Source organism: Branchiostoma belcheri, unplaced genomic scaffold (genome assembly GCF_001625305.1).
Source record: "Branchiostoma belcheri isolate BF01 breed outbred unplaced genomic scaffold, Haploidv18h27 scaffold5, whole genome shotgun sequence".
Classification (NCBI taxonomy): domain Eukaryota; kingdom Metazoa; phylum Chordata; class Leptocardii; order Amphioxiformes; family Branchiostomatidae; genus Branchiostoma; species Branchiostoma belcheri.
The window spans coordinates 5,546,906-5,567,242 of NW_017804131.1; the positions used below are offsets into that span (position 1 = coordinate 5,546,906).

Consider the following 20,337-nt stretch of genomic DNA (forward strand, 5'->3'; position numbering starts at 1 on the left):
TGTGATGACTCATGCCAAATGTGGTTAACACTGCCCACTGACACAGTAATACATTTGCTATAATACAGCCAAAAAACTCAAATAAAACCATTCTAAAAGCCTGTATCACAAAAATTTAAAAAACGCCTAAGGGTATTTGCCCACTGTACCTCCATACCAAATTTCAGATCCTTAGGCCCCAAAATGAAGAAGCTGAATCCATTTTAAAAAATGGCAGGAGAAGAAGGAGAAGGAGAAGGAGAAGAAACATCAGAAAAAGCAATATGGGTTCACCACCACTTCGTGGTGTGGTGAACCCATAAATATGGGATTCTTTCCGATTAATCGTGATATACAACCATAATTATGGAAGTTTTCAAAATCACTTTTCAAAGTATCATGCATTTCATAGCTTAAATATACACGTATTCTCCTAATCAATTCTTGAAGATTTCCCAATTGTTTCTATTAGCAGTAAAATATATTCTTTCTTTATACTTACTAACATGTGGTCGTATTTGTAAGGACAATGGTATAGGTACATGTATTCGTGATAACGTCCTGATTTTTTTAGTCGATGGTTTTCAATCATGTTAAGCACAACAGTCATGTTGATAGAATTCAAGTGTTTAATTTCAGGGCTATAGGCCGCTACAGTATTTCCTATTCTAGCCAGTTATCTAGCACAAATATTGCTATAAATTCTAGCTACAAATAACATACAAAATGTAGATACAAAAGAAAAAAAAGTTGCTATGAAAAGATTTACAAACACAAATCTCCTGTATGAAAAATACCTCCACCAAAACCAGTATCTCATTATTAATTCGAACATACAATATATGACAGTTAAAACGACTAATATTGTCTAGACTTATTCTATGGCTGTAAAAATGAAGACTGCATAAGATGTCTTTCTTGTCACATATGTAAATTTCAGACCAGAAATATTCAGTGTTTTGAGTTAATTCACATATGAAGTAAGTCATTAATTGTTTTGCACTGCATCGATTTGCACATATTATTTTTTTTACATGATTGTTTCTAAACATTAACAAATCCAGACCGAAAAGTGTACTTGGTTTCGCCATATTTCTTATGTTACAGTGTTAGTTCTTTCGCCTATACCAGGCTCCAGAGGCGGCTGGAAAAGGAGAAATTGGCCAAATAGATGTCGAGGAGTTAGTCCACTAAAAGAGTACAGATTCCCGCTCTTTAACGGACTAACTCCCCTGGTATGTTATTTATTCGGCAAATTTCTACTTTTGCCGGCCGCCTCTGAAGCCTGGTAGAGGCTATGCGTTCTTGTCTAAGTTAAGACTGCCTTGTCAGCGGGGTAGGAGTAGTAGCCTGAGTCCCAGGCGCTGACCAGCAGCCCGCCGGAGATAAAGGCCAGCCCGGCGGCGATCCACTCCAGGATGAAGGACCAGCCGTAGTGCGAGATGTGCCCGACCACGGGGTCTCCTGTATAGGCTGTGTACACGATCACACCGCACAGCAACAGGAGACCTGGATGGGAGAGGGAATAGTTATGGAAGACTGCAGTGTGATAATGCATGACTAATAGATATCCATTGATAATCGTCGTTCAATCGTCGTAATCTGTATAACTTTTAATACAGACCTGCACATAAAATGTCTGTTTGAGAAAATTAGGAAACCTGGCGTATATTCAAATTCAATTGTGTCTCTCATTTATGGTATGAATAGAGTTACCACAACTAGGGGATAAAATATACTCTTTCAAATGGCATATAAAACAAAAAGTGACATATATAAGTGATATGCTTCAAAACATGATGCTCTTGAATTTTTTCTTTTATTTTACGTTTAAAGTGATCCGATATATATGCATAAATTCTAGTATATGGTAATGTTGTTTTGGGCATGGCCACTTGTAACGCCCCATTATGCTGAGGTCACATTTCCAAACCGGGGCCGATTAAAAATCAACAATGTATATCAATAATATGCGCATTATCAATTTTTTCAACTTTTTTGTGCTTTCTTGTCTTTTATATAATACTTTTCGTTCCATATGTAAGACTGCCCGGCCGGGCCCGGGTTTGGAAATATGTCCTCAGCAGTATAAGGTGATTGTCTGATACGTACCGGCTACGATCATGACGATGCCTGACACCAGCGGCCTGTCGGCGGACGTGCCGTGCTTGGCCGTGCCTACCACCGCCATGATGAACGCCGCGAACACCAGCAGGAGACCGAACAGGGCGCAGAACCGAACCCCGTGGAACCACATGCGGCTGTCGGCTGGGTCTGGGCGGGAAGAAATCAACATGTTTGTTATCAAAAACCAAAACAATCATTTAATGCAGAAATAAACAGTAACAATCAAGCATGAATTCAGTGCGGCAAACAATCGTACAGGCGACTACGAACCTTGAAAGGCATTAAAAAGATGAAGTCACACTTCCAAGGACCAATAGTACAAAGAAGCAGAAAAACTCTTTAGGGTTACGTATCTTAAGCTTGCAATTGGTACAGGGAATGGCAAACCTTTAGAAAACACTTCTAAATCGAGTTGAGATTGCTAAATCCCATGTTTAACCGAGCGTGAACTAAACAAAAAGTTGTGAGTTTGTTATGACCAATGCTAAAACTTAACTGACTGGAGAGCACTGGCAGAAAACAGAACATCCTGGAGGGACATGGCTACAGCCGCCATGCATCTACCCTGATGCTTGTGGCTTGATAAAACTCAACCTGTCCCACGGGCGGAATGGAACCTTCTCTCGTCGGCTATGTAGGATGGCCGGCTGTATTAAATAACGCGTTAAAAACTCTTCCCCACCGCCGCGGGGCCTGCACAAGAGGCTAGGGGAAACCAACAAAAAGTCCTTGAGTCTTCAGCCGCAGGTAATTACAGAGTCTGACCAACCCCGCCTGTTCACCGACCCAGAAAGGAATTACAGCCGCCATTCTGGTGTTTACACAAAATCTTAGCGGAAACACAACAACAGTGTCCATTACAGCTGGGAACGCTGTGGAATAAGATCTGCACTGCGGAGCTACACGTATGACGCGAAATTTAAACTACAAACCCCTAAAAATGCACTTTAAAGTTTTATAATTCAAGTGAAATAACGTATATGAAGACCATGATGTTACAAATAGGAATGCAACGAAAGGTCAATGTTTGGTTTGGTTTGTGCAGTAGCGAAATCAAACAATTGAAAACAAGCACTACTTGAAACCAGCGCCTCAGGGCTCAATAACTGCCCATGGCTAGGAGCGACATATCGTAAACATCTCACAAACAAGCGTAAGATATTCGAATTCAGGGACGTTGACAAAAATACTTCAGATGCACACATGACTAATTACGAGAGAAATTATTTTGTTAATCCTATTGTCACGGTAGCTCGCATAACTGTGCATCTTACTTTGCTGATAATGAGGGGTTCTTACAAGTTTCTAAATATACATCTCGAACTGCTTAGTACGTTACAGATCTTTTCGCTTAATCGACGCTTGGGTGACTACTGTTGCTCATTGGTTTTCGTTCGTTCTTCGAAAACACAAATGACAGAAAATACCAGACAGCCCCCCACCCCACCCACCTGTGAACATATGTCGGATTCCGTCGTGGGACAATTCAAACTGCACGATAGACGGACCGTGACGTGGGTCAACGAAGGGCAGGGATCCGCTCTGGGTATCATATAACATGTAAAAAAAATACCCCTATATTAGCCTATAAACTATAGATGTATATGGTACAGTTACCTTCTGGTCCGATCTGTTTGCAGCCTAGCGTCCAGTCCCACCAGCAGCGGCGGAACAGCCCGTCCTCCCAGTACCCGTCATAGGACAGCCAGCTAGTGGACGAGATCGCCACTACTGCGAACACCAAGGCGCAGAAACCAGTCACAATCCCCGCGATTCGGTAGCCTAGTCCGTGTACCATGTTGAGGGGTTAGAATTCGTACTCAGTCCTTGGAAAAATGCTACTGGGAACCTTGGTTTGCAGGCTTCCTTCTGCAGTCTTTGTCTGTCGCAGGTTGTCCGAACTAAGATGGCGGACGGCAAAAAAAAATCCAAGAACCGCGTAACCTGAGAAGCCCTGCACCCAAACGTTCACGGGCGGGTAAATTCAACAGAAAATGGCAGAAAAGGTCACGATGACTGAAAAATAAGGGCGTCAGCTTTGTCCCAAACCGTCACCTCTTCTCCCAGACGGTTAAATTTGTTGTCGGTTATGGAACTGGTAGGACGGGTTTTGCAGAACGGGCGGGTCTACTCTGTCACGCAGGTGCGAATTGTCAACAATTGAACAAAACCTAAGAATAAAACCATCTCGCTTGCTAACTTCAACCCATAACGACTTCTCTCAGTATTGCTACGTATTTCTGGGAATGTTTGGTCGGTTTGATCAATGTGGTAGTATTAACAGGTTGTTGTTTCTAATAGTTTCCCCCAGTGACACCCCCGTGCCGTGTGTAGATGGTACGTTCCCGTGCGGCTTGCAGTGCCATCCCCTGCGGCAGGTAGGCCGGGTATTGTTCGTGCCGACTCACCTGTGACGTGACCCAGCACTAACACCGGAACACGCACCACTGCGAGCGCAGGCGCGGGAAGATGTTTTGAAGGGCATACCAAACCCGTGACGTCATGGCGGATTCGCAGGAAGTTAAACAACTAAGCACGTCGGCAAAACGTACTGCGTCTGCGCAGAACCCCGTATTTTCGCGTTTTTCGTTGGGTTTTTGGTCAACGTTGCATCAAAATTTTGCCTGTTGCAGAGGATATTCTTTCCGACACAACATTTGGAAACAACTGTCGAAATGCTAACTTTATATGAGCGAATACAACCTTATATGAGACATTCTGCCGAAGTACTATGTACATGTACATTTGCGCAGGTGCAGTACGTTCTGCCGACGTGCTTTAAACAACTAGTAGATGGAAGACTGGTTTGAAACTACGGTCAAATGAATATAAACAAATAAATGTGCCTTTATACTGAACTAATCATTTTTAATGTTTAAGGCCATGTTGATTATATGGATGACATCCGCGCGCGCATGAATTTTCGTCCGTTTCCCCTCCCAAAAAGTATTCGACAATACTGTAAGACGTACAAAATGAGCGATATATGTCGTATGTTGCAAAAGAAAAGTATTGGAAAACCAATGGATACCAGTGTCATAAAAGGCCAAAATCAATTCAGGAAAAGAAGAAAATGTGAAGAAATGAAAATGAAGAGTCTATTATTATTCGTCATACCATACGTGTGTTTAGTCATTTGTTCAACCTTTATGACCACGTAGATTTCGATATGAAGGAAACTTTTTTTGCCAAACTTTTTTTATTCGCACGCTCGCGTCAGTTTTGGGGTTCCCAGGGGATGCCATCTATATAATCAAATCAACATGGCCTAAGCGCATTCCAGTATTTCCCAAGCTCTGTTGTCAACTGGCCGTACGTTATGATGATGCAAGTTCTTCTCCACTGAATGCAGACTACAGTTCGCAACAAGTATGATGTTTTTAAAAAAACACAGGCGACGATTTTGTGTTTACCTGTTTCGTTCTTGATAAATCGTTCTTTTCATACACGTACACATATAATTTGGAAAGAATTTATAATTTCTGCTACAGTGCCAGGAAAGCCGCCAGGGGTCCAAAATCAGTTAGGCCCAGGCAAATTTATGCTGTGTTTCTTGCAGTTAAAAAATTTGAATCGCTAGATAGGGATTCACTTAATATTTTTAATGTCTTTTAATTTTTTCATGGATTTTTATAATTAGTGATCCAACTAATACAGTGAATATAACACTGAAATGTATAAGTACACTGGTATCTTCAACACTACACTAATTTCGCCCCTAGAGATAAAATAGTGAAACGCGGTCCATGGGTTCACCGTAAATTCCCGAATAAAGTACGCACCCCTTCTGTGCACGGCCGGTGCCACTGTGGACATGTACATGTAGTATATGTATTCTTAAAAACAGTTAGTTCTAGAAACAAATCGTTTTAGGCCGTGTACTATATACATGATTGCATGATAACTGGTAGCGGGAAAGGTTTCGTGTCGGGGCTTGTTTTCATCGCTGGCCGCAGCCGATTTGCAAGACGTCACCCCCGCGTTGATGCTACTGTGGGTGTAGAAGTGCTACCGTATTTAGAATTTGAAACTGCAAAAGGCTACTGGGACTTGCGATTTATAACAGGGGTGAGTGAAAAGTTTGACTGCGTTTCAAATAATCTCTCGTAATGTGATAGTTTGATGTTTTTGTCACAAAATCAAAGGAATAATGTACACTTCAAATATGTATTAATTTGTACTCCGTAAAACTGAGTCTGTTCAGAGGAAAGAAATACTTCCTTCTCGGGGCCAAGGTTCTGGAAAGCTGTCCTCAGCGCTGCCACGACCCTCTCTTCGTTCTTCAGCTGTATGTGTACTTTGCAGGGGAAAAGGATCGGCGTGCACAAGACAACGGGCGCAGCATGATTCAAAGTTTATTTTAATTTACGCCCTTGTTCACGCCGATCAAAAGAAACTGTGACAATTCGGTACGTGCAGGCCCGTGCACGTGGCGACACAGGCTGGCTTCCCGCTCTAGCTGTGGGTTCCCACGATGTGTTGCCAAGGGCAGCGGCACGTACACAGACCTACCGGCGGATCCCACCCACCGGGCGGCGGTAAGATTTTCAAAGACTACATTTATAACTCCGCCCCTATCATTGCTGCGTGCCGAACAGTCGAGTACATCTAACTGGCATTTTTACGTCGTACTGACACATACAGCCCGCTACAAAGTAATTTCCTGTTGCATTTAACGATTTAAAAAGAGTTGTGATACGAAATGAAATATTGATAACAATTTATTTAAGTGAACCTTTGTAACGGCATGGATCATCTTTGTTGAATATTTCTGAGTTCAACTCAAGCCGGAAGTGCATTAGAACCTACCATCAGTCCAGGTGCAACAATTATGTTATCACGTTACGTTACGACGATCAAGAACGTTCACGGCTTGCGGACCATTTCAAATATTATAATTTTATAATGGAAAAAAATCTTACGTGGGTTTATATTTTCGGCCGGAGTTCCACGAGATCGGCGCCGGCTGGCTCGGGAACGATCCCATCGGCATGACGGAGATTCCTCTCTCCTTGCAGAACTAGTTTGGGAAACACTTTGGGATCGTCGTCATTCTTTGTCTATGTTCTACAAAATTGTTCACGGTAATATCCGCCAGCATCTTGAAGACCTAATTACTCCTGAAGTTGCCGTTTCTATCTGTTACGACCTTCGTAATAAGCACAACCTTCGTCTGCCATGTTGATTGATTATATGGATGACGTCCTCTGGGAACAACATTATGATGCGAGCGTGCGACTAAAAAAAGTTTGGAAAAACCTTTCCTTCATCATGAAATCTACGTGCACTGTCATAAAGGTTGAACAAATGGCTTAACACACAGAGTATGTATGGTATGGCGAGTAATAATAGACTGGGGTCCGGTCCATGAACTTGGAGTTAACTTCATGTAACTCTGAGTGCATCTCCCGTAGGCGGCAGAGCGGTAAACGTTAACTTCATGTAATTCTGTAAAGTTTAGTCCCAAGTTACTCCCAAGTTACCACCCCACTCGGTAAATGTACAAGCGACTGTTTGGTGAGTCTTCGAATGTATTGTGTTTCTTTAAAACCCTTCGGATTTGTACCCTGCTAAATCTCAAAATTTTACAGTAAGTCACGAGAAAATTCAAACATTGGGTTGACCTTATTGGAAAACACATGGTTCCGACACCCTTCTGAACAGCCGAATCGCGGGGAGCGATTTCTACCGAAAATGACCGAAATAAAACATGACGTAATGCTTGCAACAGCATGCGGTTGCTGATTGGTCAAATGTTTGTCAGGGTATTATGGGTTGCCGCCTGCTAGCAGAAGCCGGAAGTGAATTCCGCTTCCAAGGATCGAGATGGACTCCAGTCAATTTTCCAATCGTCCCGAAACGTAACAAATCTACTTTCATTTCGACATCGGGACAGTGGTAACGAACACCTAATTTCTTATTTCCTGCGAAACATACCTTCGCTCTCACTGCGCTCAGACAGGCAAAGAAGGTTATCTATTACGTTATAGTGTAGCCTTCTTGGATAGGCGAAAGTAGGTCAATGGCTTGAACTTTTCACCCTTTTCACCCGCGGTCTGTTTGCTGTGTCAGGGAAACAGTTTTCTCATCTCAATATTACAATTAAAATAATCAATGACATTTTGTATTCACCAATCAACGGTCCCAGACTATAGGACGCCCCTAGTTACAATGTCTAAATAATGATCGATGTAAGTCCCGACTTTAAAAGGGTCAACTGCCGGCTCGGAGGTTCAGATCGGAGTTTGAGGACACCAGTTGCCAGAACCCTCCCGGGCCCCAAAGCTTTTGGTTCCCGCCGGGCGCGGGGCGCGGGGCCCGGGCACTTTCCACCGGCCGGGGCTCCGGGCACGATCTCCACTGGCCGGCACCGGCGGCGCAGCACCGAGGAATTACCGGGGAGCTCCGCTGGTATGGTCACCGGACTAGACAGGGGAAGCGCGCCGCGGCAGCCGGCTTGGTCAGCGTGGATTTTTACTTGGAACAAAATAGGTAAGGTCTTAAACTTAGTTGGTTTCTAAAATCTGTTTGTTATAGTTTTACACTGTTTACCTGGTTACCGGTCACAAACCGTAGAGGTACAGAGGAACCTACGAAGGACCGGTTGAAGCTATTAAAAATGTATGCTTTAATGTTACTTCCTAATGTTATAAATGTGCCATAATCGTATCAGTCTAAATTTTGCAATCAAAGCCGTGTTTTTGCAGTGTCACGTCTGCTAGTTGTTGTACTAGTACCCAGTCTCTATTTTTTTTCTGTACGAGACTTGTATGTACTTCGTGTTCTGTATATGTATGTTTAGTAAACTTTCCCCTATTTCTGTTCGGAATTCTTGGTATCTTTCAAGCAGACTTTTTCTAGATTTCTATAACTTTTTCTATGTTATTCTGGTGTTCTTGGATCTCGCTATGTTGTCGTCATGTCCCAGGGTATTTCCTTATTGTGGTTCTAAATGGGACATCACTATGTGTGCTATTTATCACCGACAAAGATTCAGTCCTATAATTACTGCCATGGAGGAACGGTTCTACTAACCCTAGTACATGTATCACTCGCAGTGGTTTTGGGAAATTTTGGTGAGTTCGCTTTTACGATAAGAATTACAAATTATTGTTTACGGATTCGATGGCCGGGCAGAGTATCCATCATAGTTAGCGTCATAGTCAGCGTGACTTGAACGTTTTATTTGTGTGATGTTAGAAATTAAGTTCTTGGTTGTGTCTTCAAAGTTCCGGTGTCAGAATTTAGGTGTTGTTATATCATGACTGATCGATACGTCATTGTTGATCACTGACTCGGAGTTAGCTATAATTAGAGAAAGTTTAAAGTTGCTTGTTGGCTGGTTACCGCACGAGTGCAGAGACGTTGGAATTTAAGTTTATTACGCATTAAAAATGTGTGCCACTTGACGTTAACTTCCACCGGGATCAAGTTTTTCGGCTTTACTTGATATTCTCGGACTCCTCTTTCCGACAAAACCCTTGTGTTCAAATGAGTGGCTTAGGGATATTTTGTAGGCCCCAGCCAAACTCTGCTGATATGTCAGATCTTTCCAGCTGGCCTTTCTAATCATTGTCGTACGCGTCCTGTAACTGACCCGGTAAAATACCCCTGGGCGGGCGGGCAGTGCTGACTTCACTCATCTTGTTCTTTGTGTGGTTTATTCCGTCCATTTTGCTTGCAGAATTTGGTCAGTATTTCATTACAGATCCAGCTGGTTGTCTTTATCAGGTATCGACGATCAGTGTTTTAGTGAATTGTTTTAATAGCTGCTCGTTTTTAGCTGCTGGTTTATGTAAAGTTTGAGCCACCTGACGCCAAGTTCCGCCGGGGTTTTCCGGTCTTACCCTCAATTCTCTACGTCAAGGCTCTTCTGTCCAGTAACCCCGGGCGTTGGTTTTTCTTGTCTTTCCAGTAAATCTCAGAGATGCAGCGAGGGATACCCTACTGTTCTACACTGAACACCGGTGCTGGCATATAAGGTTATGCCCTGTCCGCGCTAAACTGCCCGCACCTGCCAACGACTCGGGGTTCCGAACAGTGGAGACCATCTCAGTGCACGGAGAAGGTTTCAGTACGTCATATACTCATCTCTAGGTCAACGCCATTTTGGTTTTAACAATAATACTATTCACACAATTGCAAGTTGATATTATTTCCGCGTATTCTGTACATATGTGTAGATTACCTGCTGACATCCCAACATAATAAGGTCCAAGTTTCACATCGTGGTCACGCTGAACGCTGAAGAACTATGCTGAATAACGCGACCCTAGCATGCAACAAACTTAGCTAACCAGTACTACATTGTTTCTTTCAGCTCTACATGACGACAAACACAACAGTTACTCAAGAATACAATCAAAAAGTGGAACAAAATACCAGGTGAGTGCCTAACAATCCTTATTTTATGCAATAGTGTTCATAATCACGATGGTTAAGCAATGTTCGCATCTCTATATAGTACTTCTTTCACAATAAGCTGTGTGACTTTTGAAATACGGTAACATGTTTACTATGATGTCATTGCTGGGAAAACAGTGTAGCCTGGGTGCCAGGCCCTGTGACACGATACTCCATTCAGTCGGGGAAACCACACGCCCGGAACCCAGAATAGATACTCTAGATAAATTGAAGAAGGATGCCAGCTCCGAAACTGGGGCGTGTTGGGCGATATAGATGCCCGATCGAGAGACTAAAAAAAAAAACACTTTCTTTCTCCTAAGCGAGGAGGTAAGCTCCTTGTTCTAAGTGCTAGGGTCTGGCACATATGCTAGTCATAATGAAATTATATATATTACCTGGCAGCAGAAAATCTCACACGGCATGTATACTTCATGATGTCGCAAATTTCATTGCCAGAAAAGGGTGTATTTATGTGTCCGCTTCATTGCATTCTTTTAATTAATCGACTCACATTGCATATTTACATTTATGTGTAAAGCATGACCCAAAATATTGTTGATTTAAGTTAGTCCTAGCTGGTCAAAGTTGGCATAGATTCATTTATGCTCTTTTCTCTCTTTATACCACAGGCAGACTTCGGCATGTCCACCCTGAGATGCAGACTACAGCAGGAATTTACTGGCTAGCACGAAACCCAGTCGTGGAACAGCATCGTGAAAGCAAAGAAAAAAATAATAAAAAAGCAAGACTGACACAAACATGCATACATTGTGTGTTACATAGAAAACACACAAGTGAATAAAATTCCTTACACAAAACATCACTATTACATGTATCACACAGGTAAGTTATAAAAAAACGACCAGCATCATATAGTTGAAACTAAAAACATATTTGAAGCATTATAAGCTTGAATATGCTGCACCTTGTTCTTTCTTATGAGCAACAAAATTTGTTCTTTCTTGATAGAAGAAAACATATTTGAAATATCAATAAAGATAATCATTAATTTTCTGTGTGCAAAAAGGCACAGTTTGCCCGAAAAGGTGCTTTTTGCATGCATGGTAACATAGGCCTTTCCTGCTGGGTCCGAAGACATAAGGCCGGACGCTACCTCAAAACCAATTCCCCAGGGAATGCATTCGTAAAATTTTCTAAATTCTTTCAGCTTGATCGTAATATACTGTAAAAATGCCTCCGCCCCTGAGGCGTCGCCAAAAAGATCGCTAGATGACGCAGATGCATTGTCTGTAATAGAAAAAAATAGCAAGCCGCAACTTCGACGACGGAGTTGCGTGGTCATACGCCTTACATGCTCATCACGGTCAGCAAAGAAATGTTGAAAGCCAGCATTAGACGTGTGCAGTTAAGTTCATCATCTGTTAATCCACTGTGCGGGTTGTCAGAACTACAGTTCGCAAAAAGATCGCTAGATGACGCAGAGGCATTGTCTGTAATAGAAAAATAGCATAGCCGCATCTTCGACGATGGAGTTGCGTGGTCATACGCATTACATACTAATCACGGTCAGCAAAGAAATGTTGAAAGCCAGCATTAGACTTGTGCAGTTAAGTTCATCATCTGTTAATCCACCGTGAGTGTTGTCAGAAGTGACTTGACTCCAAGGTGGCGGGAAAGATAAGAAAACAGTAAACCCTGAATGCCAGAGTTAATACTGTAATCCCGCTCGACTGTTTTGTTCGCTGCAAATCGATCTAATACAGAGTTGTCTCCGTTGTGGGAGGAACGTTAACGTTAAGCTATTCACAAAGGATAATCCCCAAACCAGTCGTACCATGACCTTGGGTGATGTGCTTTTTTTCTTGGATGAGGTAACGTTTTTCCTAAATTGATCCTTGATCCGATCTTACAAAAGCCAAGGTGGCTTCTTTTCTCTATTGGCGTCCCCTGCGTAAAGAAGCTTTTTAAGTAGATTTTTCAAACCGAAATCTGATGGCTGTTCAGATAAAACAAGTACAAACTAGCGCACGATATATCAGAATACAGGACATCATTCGAAGCACGTCTACACATGCATGTAGTTAATAAATAGAATGCTCAATGGGGTCTGCATACATAGGAGAGTTCGAAGAAGTACCAGTAAGATTGTCCAAGATTACAAACGACGAAAGGTTTGGTCAACTAGTATGATCTTTAATTTTGAGGATCGGGAAGACCATCTATAATCTATTGTACATGTCTACATACACGATGAAAAACAGCGATACGCATATCGTTAAAAATCTATGTGCAAAATCTCTGTCAACATTACGTCTCTCGGCTGAGACACTAAGAGCAAACGAGTGGCACTCTATCTAAGACCTTTTAGTAACAGTTCGTGGATCAGAACTAAATGCTGGATGAAAAACTTCCATAACAACATTTATCAAACTAAAACATCATAGGCTTAGTCGTTACTTAGGATTACATTTGCCAAGTGAGACTGAACTATCTGGCAACTTCCGCGCTGATCATAAGCTTCCCTTGTGTAATCTAAAAGAAAACTTGTGTCTTTTGATGTTGACTACAAAATTGGACTCTGAAAAGTCCTTGTTATCAGCCAGGCGCCAGCCACACTCTCCTGAGATCAATCAGGTTTGTCCTAGATAGGAGACCTAATGTACCCACCACACCCGGTCTATCGTGTCAGATTAAAATAAACAACATAATCTGAAAGAAAACTTGTGTCTTGTGGAAAGAGTTGGACTCTTTGAAAAGTCCTTGTCACCAGCGCAGCTGGCTGCCAGCCACACTCTCCTGACAGCAATCAGGTTTGTCCTAGAAAGGAGGCCGAATGTGCCCACCATACTCGATCTATCGTCTCAGATTAACATAAACAACATAATCTGAAAGAAAACTTGTGTCTTATGATGTTAAGTACAAGAGTTGGACTCTTTTAAAATTCCTTGTTACCAGAGAGCAAAATTCTCCTGAGATCAATCAGGTTTGTCATAGAAAGGAGGCTGGATGTTACCACCATACTCGGTCTATCGTCCCAGATTAACATAAACAACATAATCTGGACATGTGTCTAGTGATGTTGAGTGAAAAAGTTGGACTCTTTGAAAATTCCTTGTTACCAGAGAGCAAAATTCTCCTGAGATCAATCAGGTTTGTCCTAGAAAGGAGGCTGAATGTACCCACCATACTCGGTCTATCGTGTCAGATTAACATAAACAGCTGAAAGAAAGTTGTGTCTTGTGATGTTGACTAAAAGAGTTGGACTCTCTGAAAAGTCCTTGTTACCAGCCAGCTAAATTCTCCTGAGATCAATCAGGTTTGTCCTAGAAAGGAGTCCGAATGTGCCCACCATACTCGGTCTATCGTCTCAGATTAACATAAACAACATAATCTGAACATGTGTCTTGTGATGTTGAGTGAAAAAGTTGGAATCTTTGAAAGAAATGTCCTTGTTACCAGCCAGCCACACTCTCCTGAGATCAATCAGGTTTGTCCCAGAAAGGAGGCTGGGTGTACCCACCATACTCGATCTATCGTCCCAGATTAACATAAACAACGCTTGAAGACGATGAAATGAGCGTCGGAGCGGCTCGAAGTGCCGGGGTGTCAGAAGGTCAGGACAGGAGTGGAAACGGCGGTTGTTTGCCCGGCCCAGGGGAGTTGTTATAGGTGAAGGGTTAGTCGACTCAGATAACGATTCGCCATTCTTTACTACGCTCGCTGATAAATGCCCCAGATAAGTGTGCAAAATGCGGGGAGAATTAGACAGGGGGCCTCGCAACGACCATTTTAAGAGAGTTATTTCGGTGCTCTCCCCTCCACATGGGTTCAGCTTGATCGATATCTACGCGGAGTTGGCGGAGAGAATATCTTTAGATAAGACGAAAGCTGAAAGGTGAAATACCAGTTGGCATTGAAGAGTTGGATAGGTCGAGTTGAAATCACGGGCTGACACAGGAACATAAAAAAGATATGGCAACGCCAATAATTTGGAAGTTTGGCACACTTTTATGCCGTCTATCTGTAAAACGCACGCGTGTACATCCCATATAACCCGTGGCTTTGTAAAAGCACGTATAAACTTGATACAAAGGAGAAAAACAAATCACTCAGTGTTTACAAAGATGTATATTTCATGGTCTCATTCGTATATATACATACACATATACATACACATATACATATACATATCATATACACACCCGCATCACATCGGCACAGCCACAGACGCACACACAGAAACAAACACCCACACACCAACACACGCACACACACACACACACACACACACACATACACACACACACACACACACACACACACACACATACACACACACACTTACACACACACACACACATTGATCTATATGAGTTTTGAGGTTGATAGGGAGTAGGTGTGACAGGTCCTTCGATGTTATTTAAGAAACCGTCTCCATGTGTCAGTCAATGTTACACCAAATAAGGCCAGTTACACATTCTGTAGATAAAGCACCAAGACCTGATCGATGTCCTGTATACGGATACATTATCCCAGCCAGCAGTAAAGTCATTTGCAGGGATCGCAGGCTCCACAGAAAAATGAGTTGAGGGGTTTTGCGCCATGTTGATAAAGCGCGGCTGTGGCTCAGTGTCATCAAGGGTAGATGGTCTTGCACCGCACCTGTCGTAATTTACAGTTTATCAATATTTGCTACATTCACAACAATTAGGTCAACGCTTTGTTTTTTAAACCGTTGTATCAGTGGTGCACGCCAGGGAATGGTCCTGAACATCTGTCTTCAGCGGCACGGACAGTTACTTGGCAAAACCACCAGTTTCGGTAGTTCGTCCTGCACTTTGAAGAAGCTTCGTGGGGTTAGAAAAATCACCTCCGAGAATTGTCGCGCCATTCTTTATTGGAGAGCGCAATTGAAAAAGTTTCTATCTTGCTGACTATGCTAGAATGGCCATCGATTTACTGACCCACACAAGGTATGACTCAACGGCGAACGGTCCTGAATCACATGCACCGTCTCAACGACTTCATATATAGAGTGTTAGAGAAGAGTCAGACCTATATAGAAGTAGCACAGAAACTGGAAGTACCCCAGAAAATAAAAGTACCCACAGAAAATGGAAGTAGCCCAGAAAATAGAAGTACCCACAAAAAATAGAAGAACACACAGAAAATAGAAGTAGCCCAGAAAATGGAAGTAGCCCAGAAAATGGAAGTAGCCCAGAAAATAGAAGTAGCCCAGAAAATGGAAGTAGCCCAGAAAATGGAAGTAGCCCAGAAAATGGAAGTAGCCCAGAAAATAGAAGTACCCACAGAAAATAGAAGTACACACAGAAAATGGAAGTAGCCCAGAAAATAGAAGTACCCACAGAAAATAGAAGTACACACAGAAAATGGAAGTAGCCCAGAAAATAGAAGTACCCACAGAAAATAGAAGTACACACAGAAAATAGAAGTACCCACAGAAAATAGAAGTACCCACAGAAAATAGAAGTACCCACAGAAAATGGAAGTATCCAAGAAAATGGAAGTAGGCCAGAAAATTGAAGTAGCCCAGAAAATTGAAATACACTCAGAAAATGATATAAATGTACATCTACGTGTTTGCAATTTACGTATACATAACCTATTCAAGTTTGTCTGGTAACCTCCAGGTTTGACCATCCAACATGGCGGACAACACTTACGTCATAGTCACGTGAGTGATAACGCTATATTTTGAATGGTTCACACTGGAGCGGCTCGAGACTATGGTAATGTCTCACATCTAAGGCATTGTTTCCCTGAAACAGTCATTATAAAAACTTCTGTGCATTGTACGCAATGCTTGTCATAAATCTGACCGTATGCCATTACTTTCAAAGGCCCCAGCGGCACGGATAATATGCCATCGCCGCTACTCACTAAGGGTTCCGCTACAGTTATCCTGGCTTATAATATCCCCTGTCGTGTCAGAAGTGGCACCTTGCCGTGTGGGAAATGGTGTTACAATTACCGGGAGGACAATCGGCAGGAGAGAAACTATAAAACAGCCCCATTACGGTGCTTCAAGCGTGCCAATCATCTCCATATACAGACAGACCATTTAGGTCAAACATTGCCTGTCAGAATGTTGCTACACGGGACTCTTATATTACGGACGTTACGCTGTATACTTATGAGTTACAGTGAACTCAGGAGAAGGGCATTGACCCCAAGTCAGGTTTATATGAACCCCAGCGAGCCGGTAAATTTGGATCGTGCCTAAAGGGACTCTAGGGTTAGGCATGGAGTTAGAATGGGTTAGGGTACGAAATGAAAGTTCGATGTACATCGTCAGATATGAGTCCAAAGGCAGATATCTAAATAAAGTTGACGTTGACTTCATCACGTTAGGGTGAAGAAAAGATCGCCCTCCGTGTAGTTCTAACCTTTATCGTCTGTGTGCATCAAACCACATCATGGCAGTCATGCATAGAGGGGCCATATCAGATGATTAGATCAAGAGTGAACACAAAGCATGAGATTTGTCGGCCCACTGCCATGTAAAAAGTATGCTCGTATTTTCACCGTCGATGGCGAGGGTCGGTTTTCGAACTGCAGAATGGACTGGAACATTAAAATTTGCTGGCGAAGTCCAAACGAAAGCGTGTCACTAATATGGACTCGTCTTTGGCCCATCCAAACTTCTTGGGCCGCAAAATTCAAATAAGGCTAGCACGACACAGTATAGCATAGCGAACAATGATAGGAACAGGAGGGGTGGTGTGGGAGTTCATCGTTGTAGTCGGGTATAAGCTACGCGTCTCTCCTATCTGTGGCCTCTTGTCCCTATTACGCCACAGATCTACAACATTAACTGTAGTTATAGCTGTGCGACAGGCTGTTTACAGCGATATATACGAGCTGTCTACTCTTTTCATGGGCCCATTTAAATGGTAGCCGTTTCCTCCAACATCCCTACGGTATTTCATGACTCTCTGTCCAAATTTACAGCCCCATCATTCCTCGAGAGTGCTTGAAAACTGTGCCGTTAACCCGACGAGTAACGTCTGCTTGCAGTGACCAATGGCAGCCCGGTACGCGATCTAATGTGAGTTATCCAGCATGCCGTGACTACTACGCTATCGGTTTCTGCCGGCTCTGGTACAGGTTCGGGCGACTGTGGGGGCCGGTTCGATCTCAACTTTATCACGCCCAGTCAGCGGTTTTTATTACCGTAGCGGCCGCTAGACTATCTGTGCTTCAGCGGCCTGTACATTCGCAGACTACGATATAGGACAGACTACAACGGAGTTCCACAAATTTGCCGTAAATTCAGTAGCAGCAGCCAACGTGGGTAGGCATGGGGACGCTACGTACAGCTGAGCGGCGGACTGTTTTGATGCTGTGTTCCCTGCTAGTCGAATGCATGCACAGGTAAGTGGCACACAGCAACTCTCCAAGCAGAGGTTGTGGGGGAATGATCGTTACATTTTTATATATGGCTTTTTTTTGTCCTGAACCCCACCACTCGTCGGTGGCCGCGGACCTTCTCTGGCTAATGGATACTGTCTGGCCCATTTGATACTGTCTTTTTGCCACCGAGAGGGATCTGCTTGGAGATTAGCACACAGCTTTAATGTCTTCTTGCTGACAAAATATTAGAGCGTGGCCGTTGGAGCACTTTGTAACACAGATGAGGACATATATACGCGGCGTTGATGCAAGTCGAAGATGTTTAGATTGTCTACGTACATTGTATAACGACCATCTTGCTATTGGCATATGGTGATTTAAATGCATTCATGATGACAGAAATGCATTACTCCAAATAGCCCAATATAACGTCCCTGATTAAATGACCCTATATAACGTCTTGGTGTTTAACTACGAAGAACATGGCTTAAAATGCCGTGCTTTTAGTCATAGTGAATATGGTGTTTAAGGCCCTGACTGCCATAGCCCTTTGGTACTGGGTCCACACAATGTTAATTCAGAGAGAGAGAGAGAGATATGCAACATCGCATTGATCTGTACACACAAACTTGTAGTTTCCATCCTACATGTATCTCGAAAACAATGATTTTCTCGATATACCGAACTTGTGACTTGGCAGCAAGCAATGTCGGTTATGGTCGATCATCATTTGATCGGGGAGGCTGAAAACAGGTTGAAGCGCTAATCTCATCCACAGAGTCTTTGTTTATGTACCATTAAGTTCTGATTCATATACATCAAGCTATAGATGCTGTATGTAAAGCCTCATTCACACAGAGCCGAATATGGCCCCCCGAACTCCCCCCGACCATGGTAGGTTGGGATCAAGGTTGGCTGTGGTCGGCTGGTGTTCGGCGAGGTCGGCTACTGTTCGGCTACGTCTGGCGAATGTTTCAAAATATTGAAAAACATTTGGGTTAGACTCAAGGTTTGGCCATGGTTGGTCGGTAGTTGGTTGGTGGGTGTGAGAAGGTCAGCAGTAGTCGGGACGTGATTGGAAGTCAAATTTGACTCAAATTTAACTCAAATTCAATTCGATTTGCATAGGATGGTAGGCGTGGCCTGCTCCCGAACATCAGCCAACCTTGGTTGGTTGTTGGTCACAAGTTGTGGTCACAATTATCACAGTGCACGCGTGCCGAAACAACCTGCCGTGGTCATTCCCTCCCGTTACATATGTCCTCAAATGCAGTGGAAGACGAAATTCATTTTATCTCTAAATGTCCATTTTATGACGACATCAGAAAACAATTATTTACCACCGTTTCCAAAATGCTCCCTTACTTCCCCATCATTCCCTACCACGAAAAAACAATTTTACTACTAAAATCAAAGAACCCACATATTATAGAAGAAGTGGGTAAATTCGTCTTCCATTGCCTAACAAGAAGAAGTCAAACCAGGTAAAACTAGTACCATGTATGTTGTAGAATATAGTATAATGCTAGACGTAGATATAGTCTCACATACCACTGTATTTTCTTGCTTATGTTGTTTGTAATTGCAATTAAACTTTCTATATGTTATACATGTATTGTTTCGTCAACAACTACTCAACAAATCAAAATTTGGTCTCCAAGTAGCGACACTTCAAGTAAAAAAAAGTCTAGATAGTAGTTGAACTGTCTACACTTCCATTGTCTTACGGGACATGTGAGTGTCTCACCTACCCCCCAGATATACGTAACTGGCATTTCCGTAGTCCCAAGCCAGGCTTACGTCAGGTACTGTAGTGAGTAAAGCAGATTATGGGCTCAGAACCCAACGATTTTCTTCGCATCCCATAAGGCAGAAGAGTCATTTTGTTTTGTTATAATGTCATGAAAGTCTGAAACTAAAGCTGTAATCACTTTCAAGGACCTATTTGTTCTCCATGTCGGACGCCAAGATATCGATGTTCGATTACTGGGCCGTTTGGAGTAATGCCTTTCTGTCATCATAAATGCAATTAATTCCCCATATTTCAATAACAGGATGATCCTGTATCCCTCACTGACGTATCGGGATTTTTTTGGGATTTATTTTGACTCACCCATATTGTTGACTACAAATCATGAAAACTCGTGATGCATACTAAATCATGCCCGTAGCCAGGATTTTGAATGGGGGGGGGGGGGTTCGTTCCACTGCTTGAAGGACAGCGAGCGCCGAAGGCGAGAGGTTCCTAGGGGGGTCCGGGGGCATGCTCCCCCGGAAAATGTTGAAAAATGAACCTTCTAAAATGGCATTTCGTGCGTTTTTGAGAGGATTTCAAAGAATAAATCAGAGATAAATTTTTATTCAATGACAAAGGGAGCAGTTTTTCTACGATTCCAGTCTATCTTTTCAAGAACATCTTGGACCTTTACATAAAATGTGGACCAAAAAGTGGACCTTTGAGCCTTGTGGGGGCGAACCCCCCCGAACCCC

General features: G+C 42.8%; 1 protein-coding gene across 1 annotated transcript; it reads right to left on the reverse strand.

Annotated features, from left to right (window-relative positions):
* Positions 1–1,095: 1,095 nt before the first annotated feature.
* On the reverse strand, positions 1,096–4,213 carry LOC109480089 (epithelial membrane protein 1-like). The gene is made up of 3 exons (XM_019782244.1): positions 3,724–4,213; positions 2,092–2,253; positions 1,096–1,488 (listed from the first exon to the last, which is right to left on the reverse strand). The coding sequence occupies exons 1-3, from the start codon at positions 3,902–3,904 to the stop codon at positions 1,289–1,291; spliced, it is 543 nt and encodes a 180-aa protein (XP_019637803.1). The 5' UTR covers positions 3,905–4,213; the 3' UTR covers positions 1,096–1,288.
* Between the last annotated feature and the right edge of the window lie 16,124 nt (positions 4,214–20,337).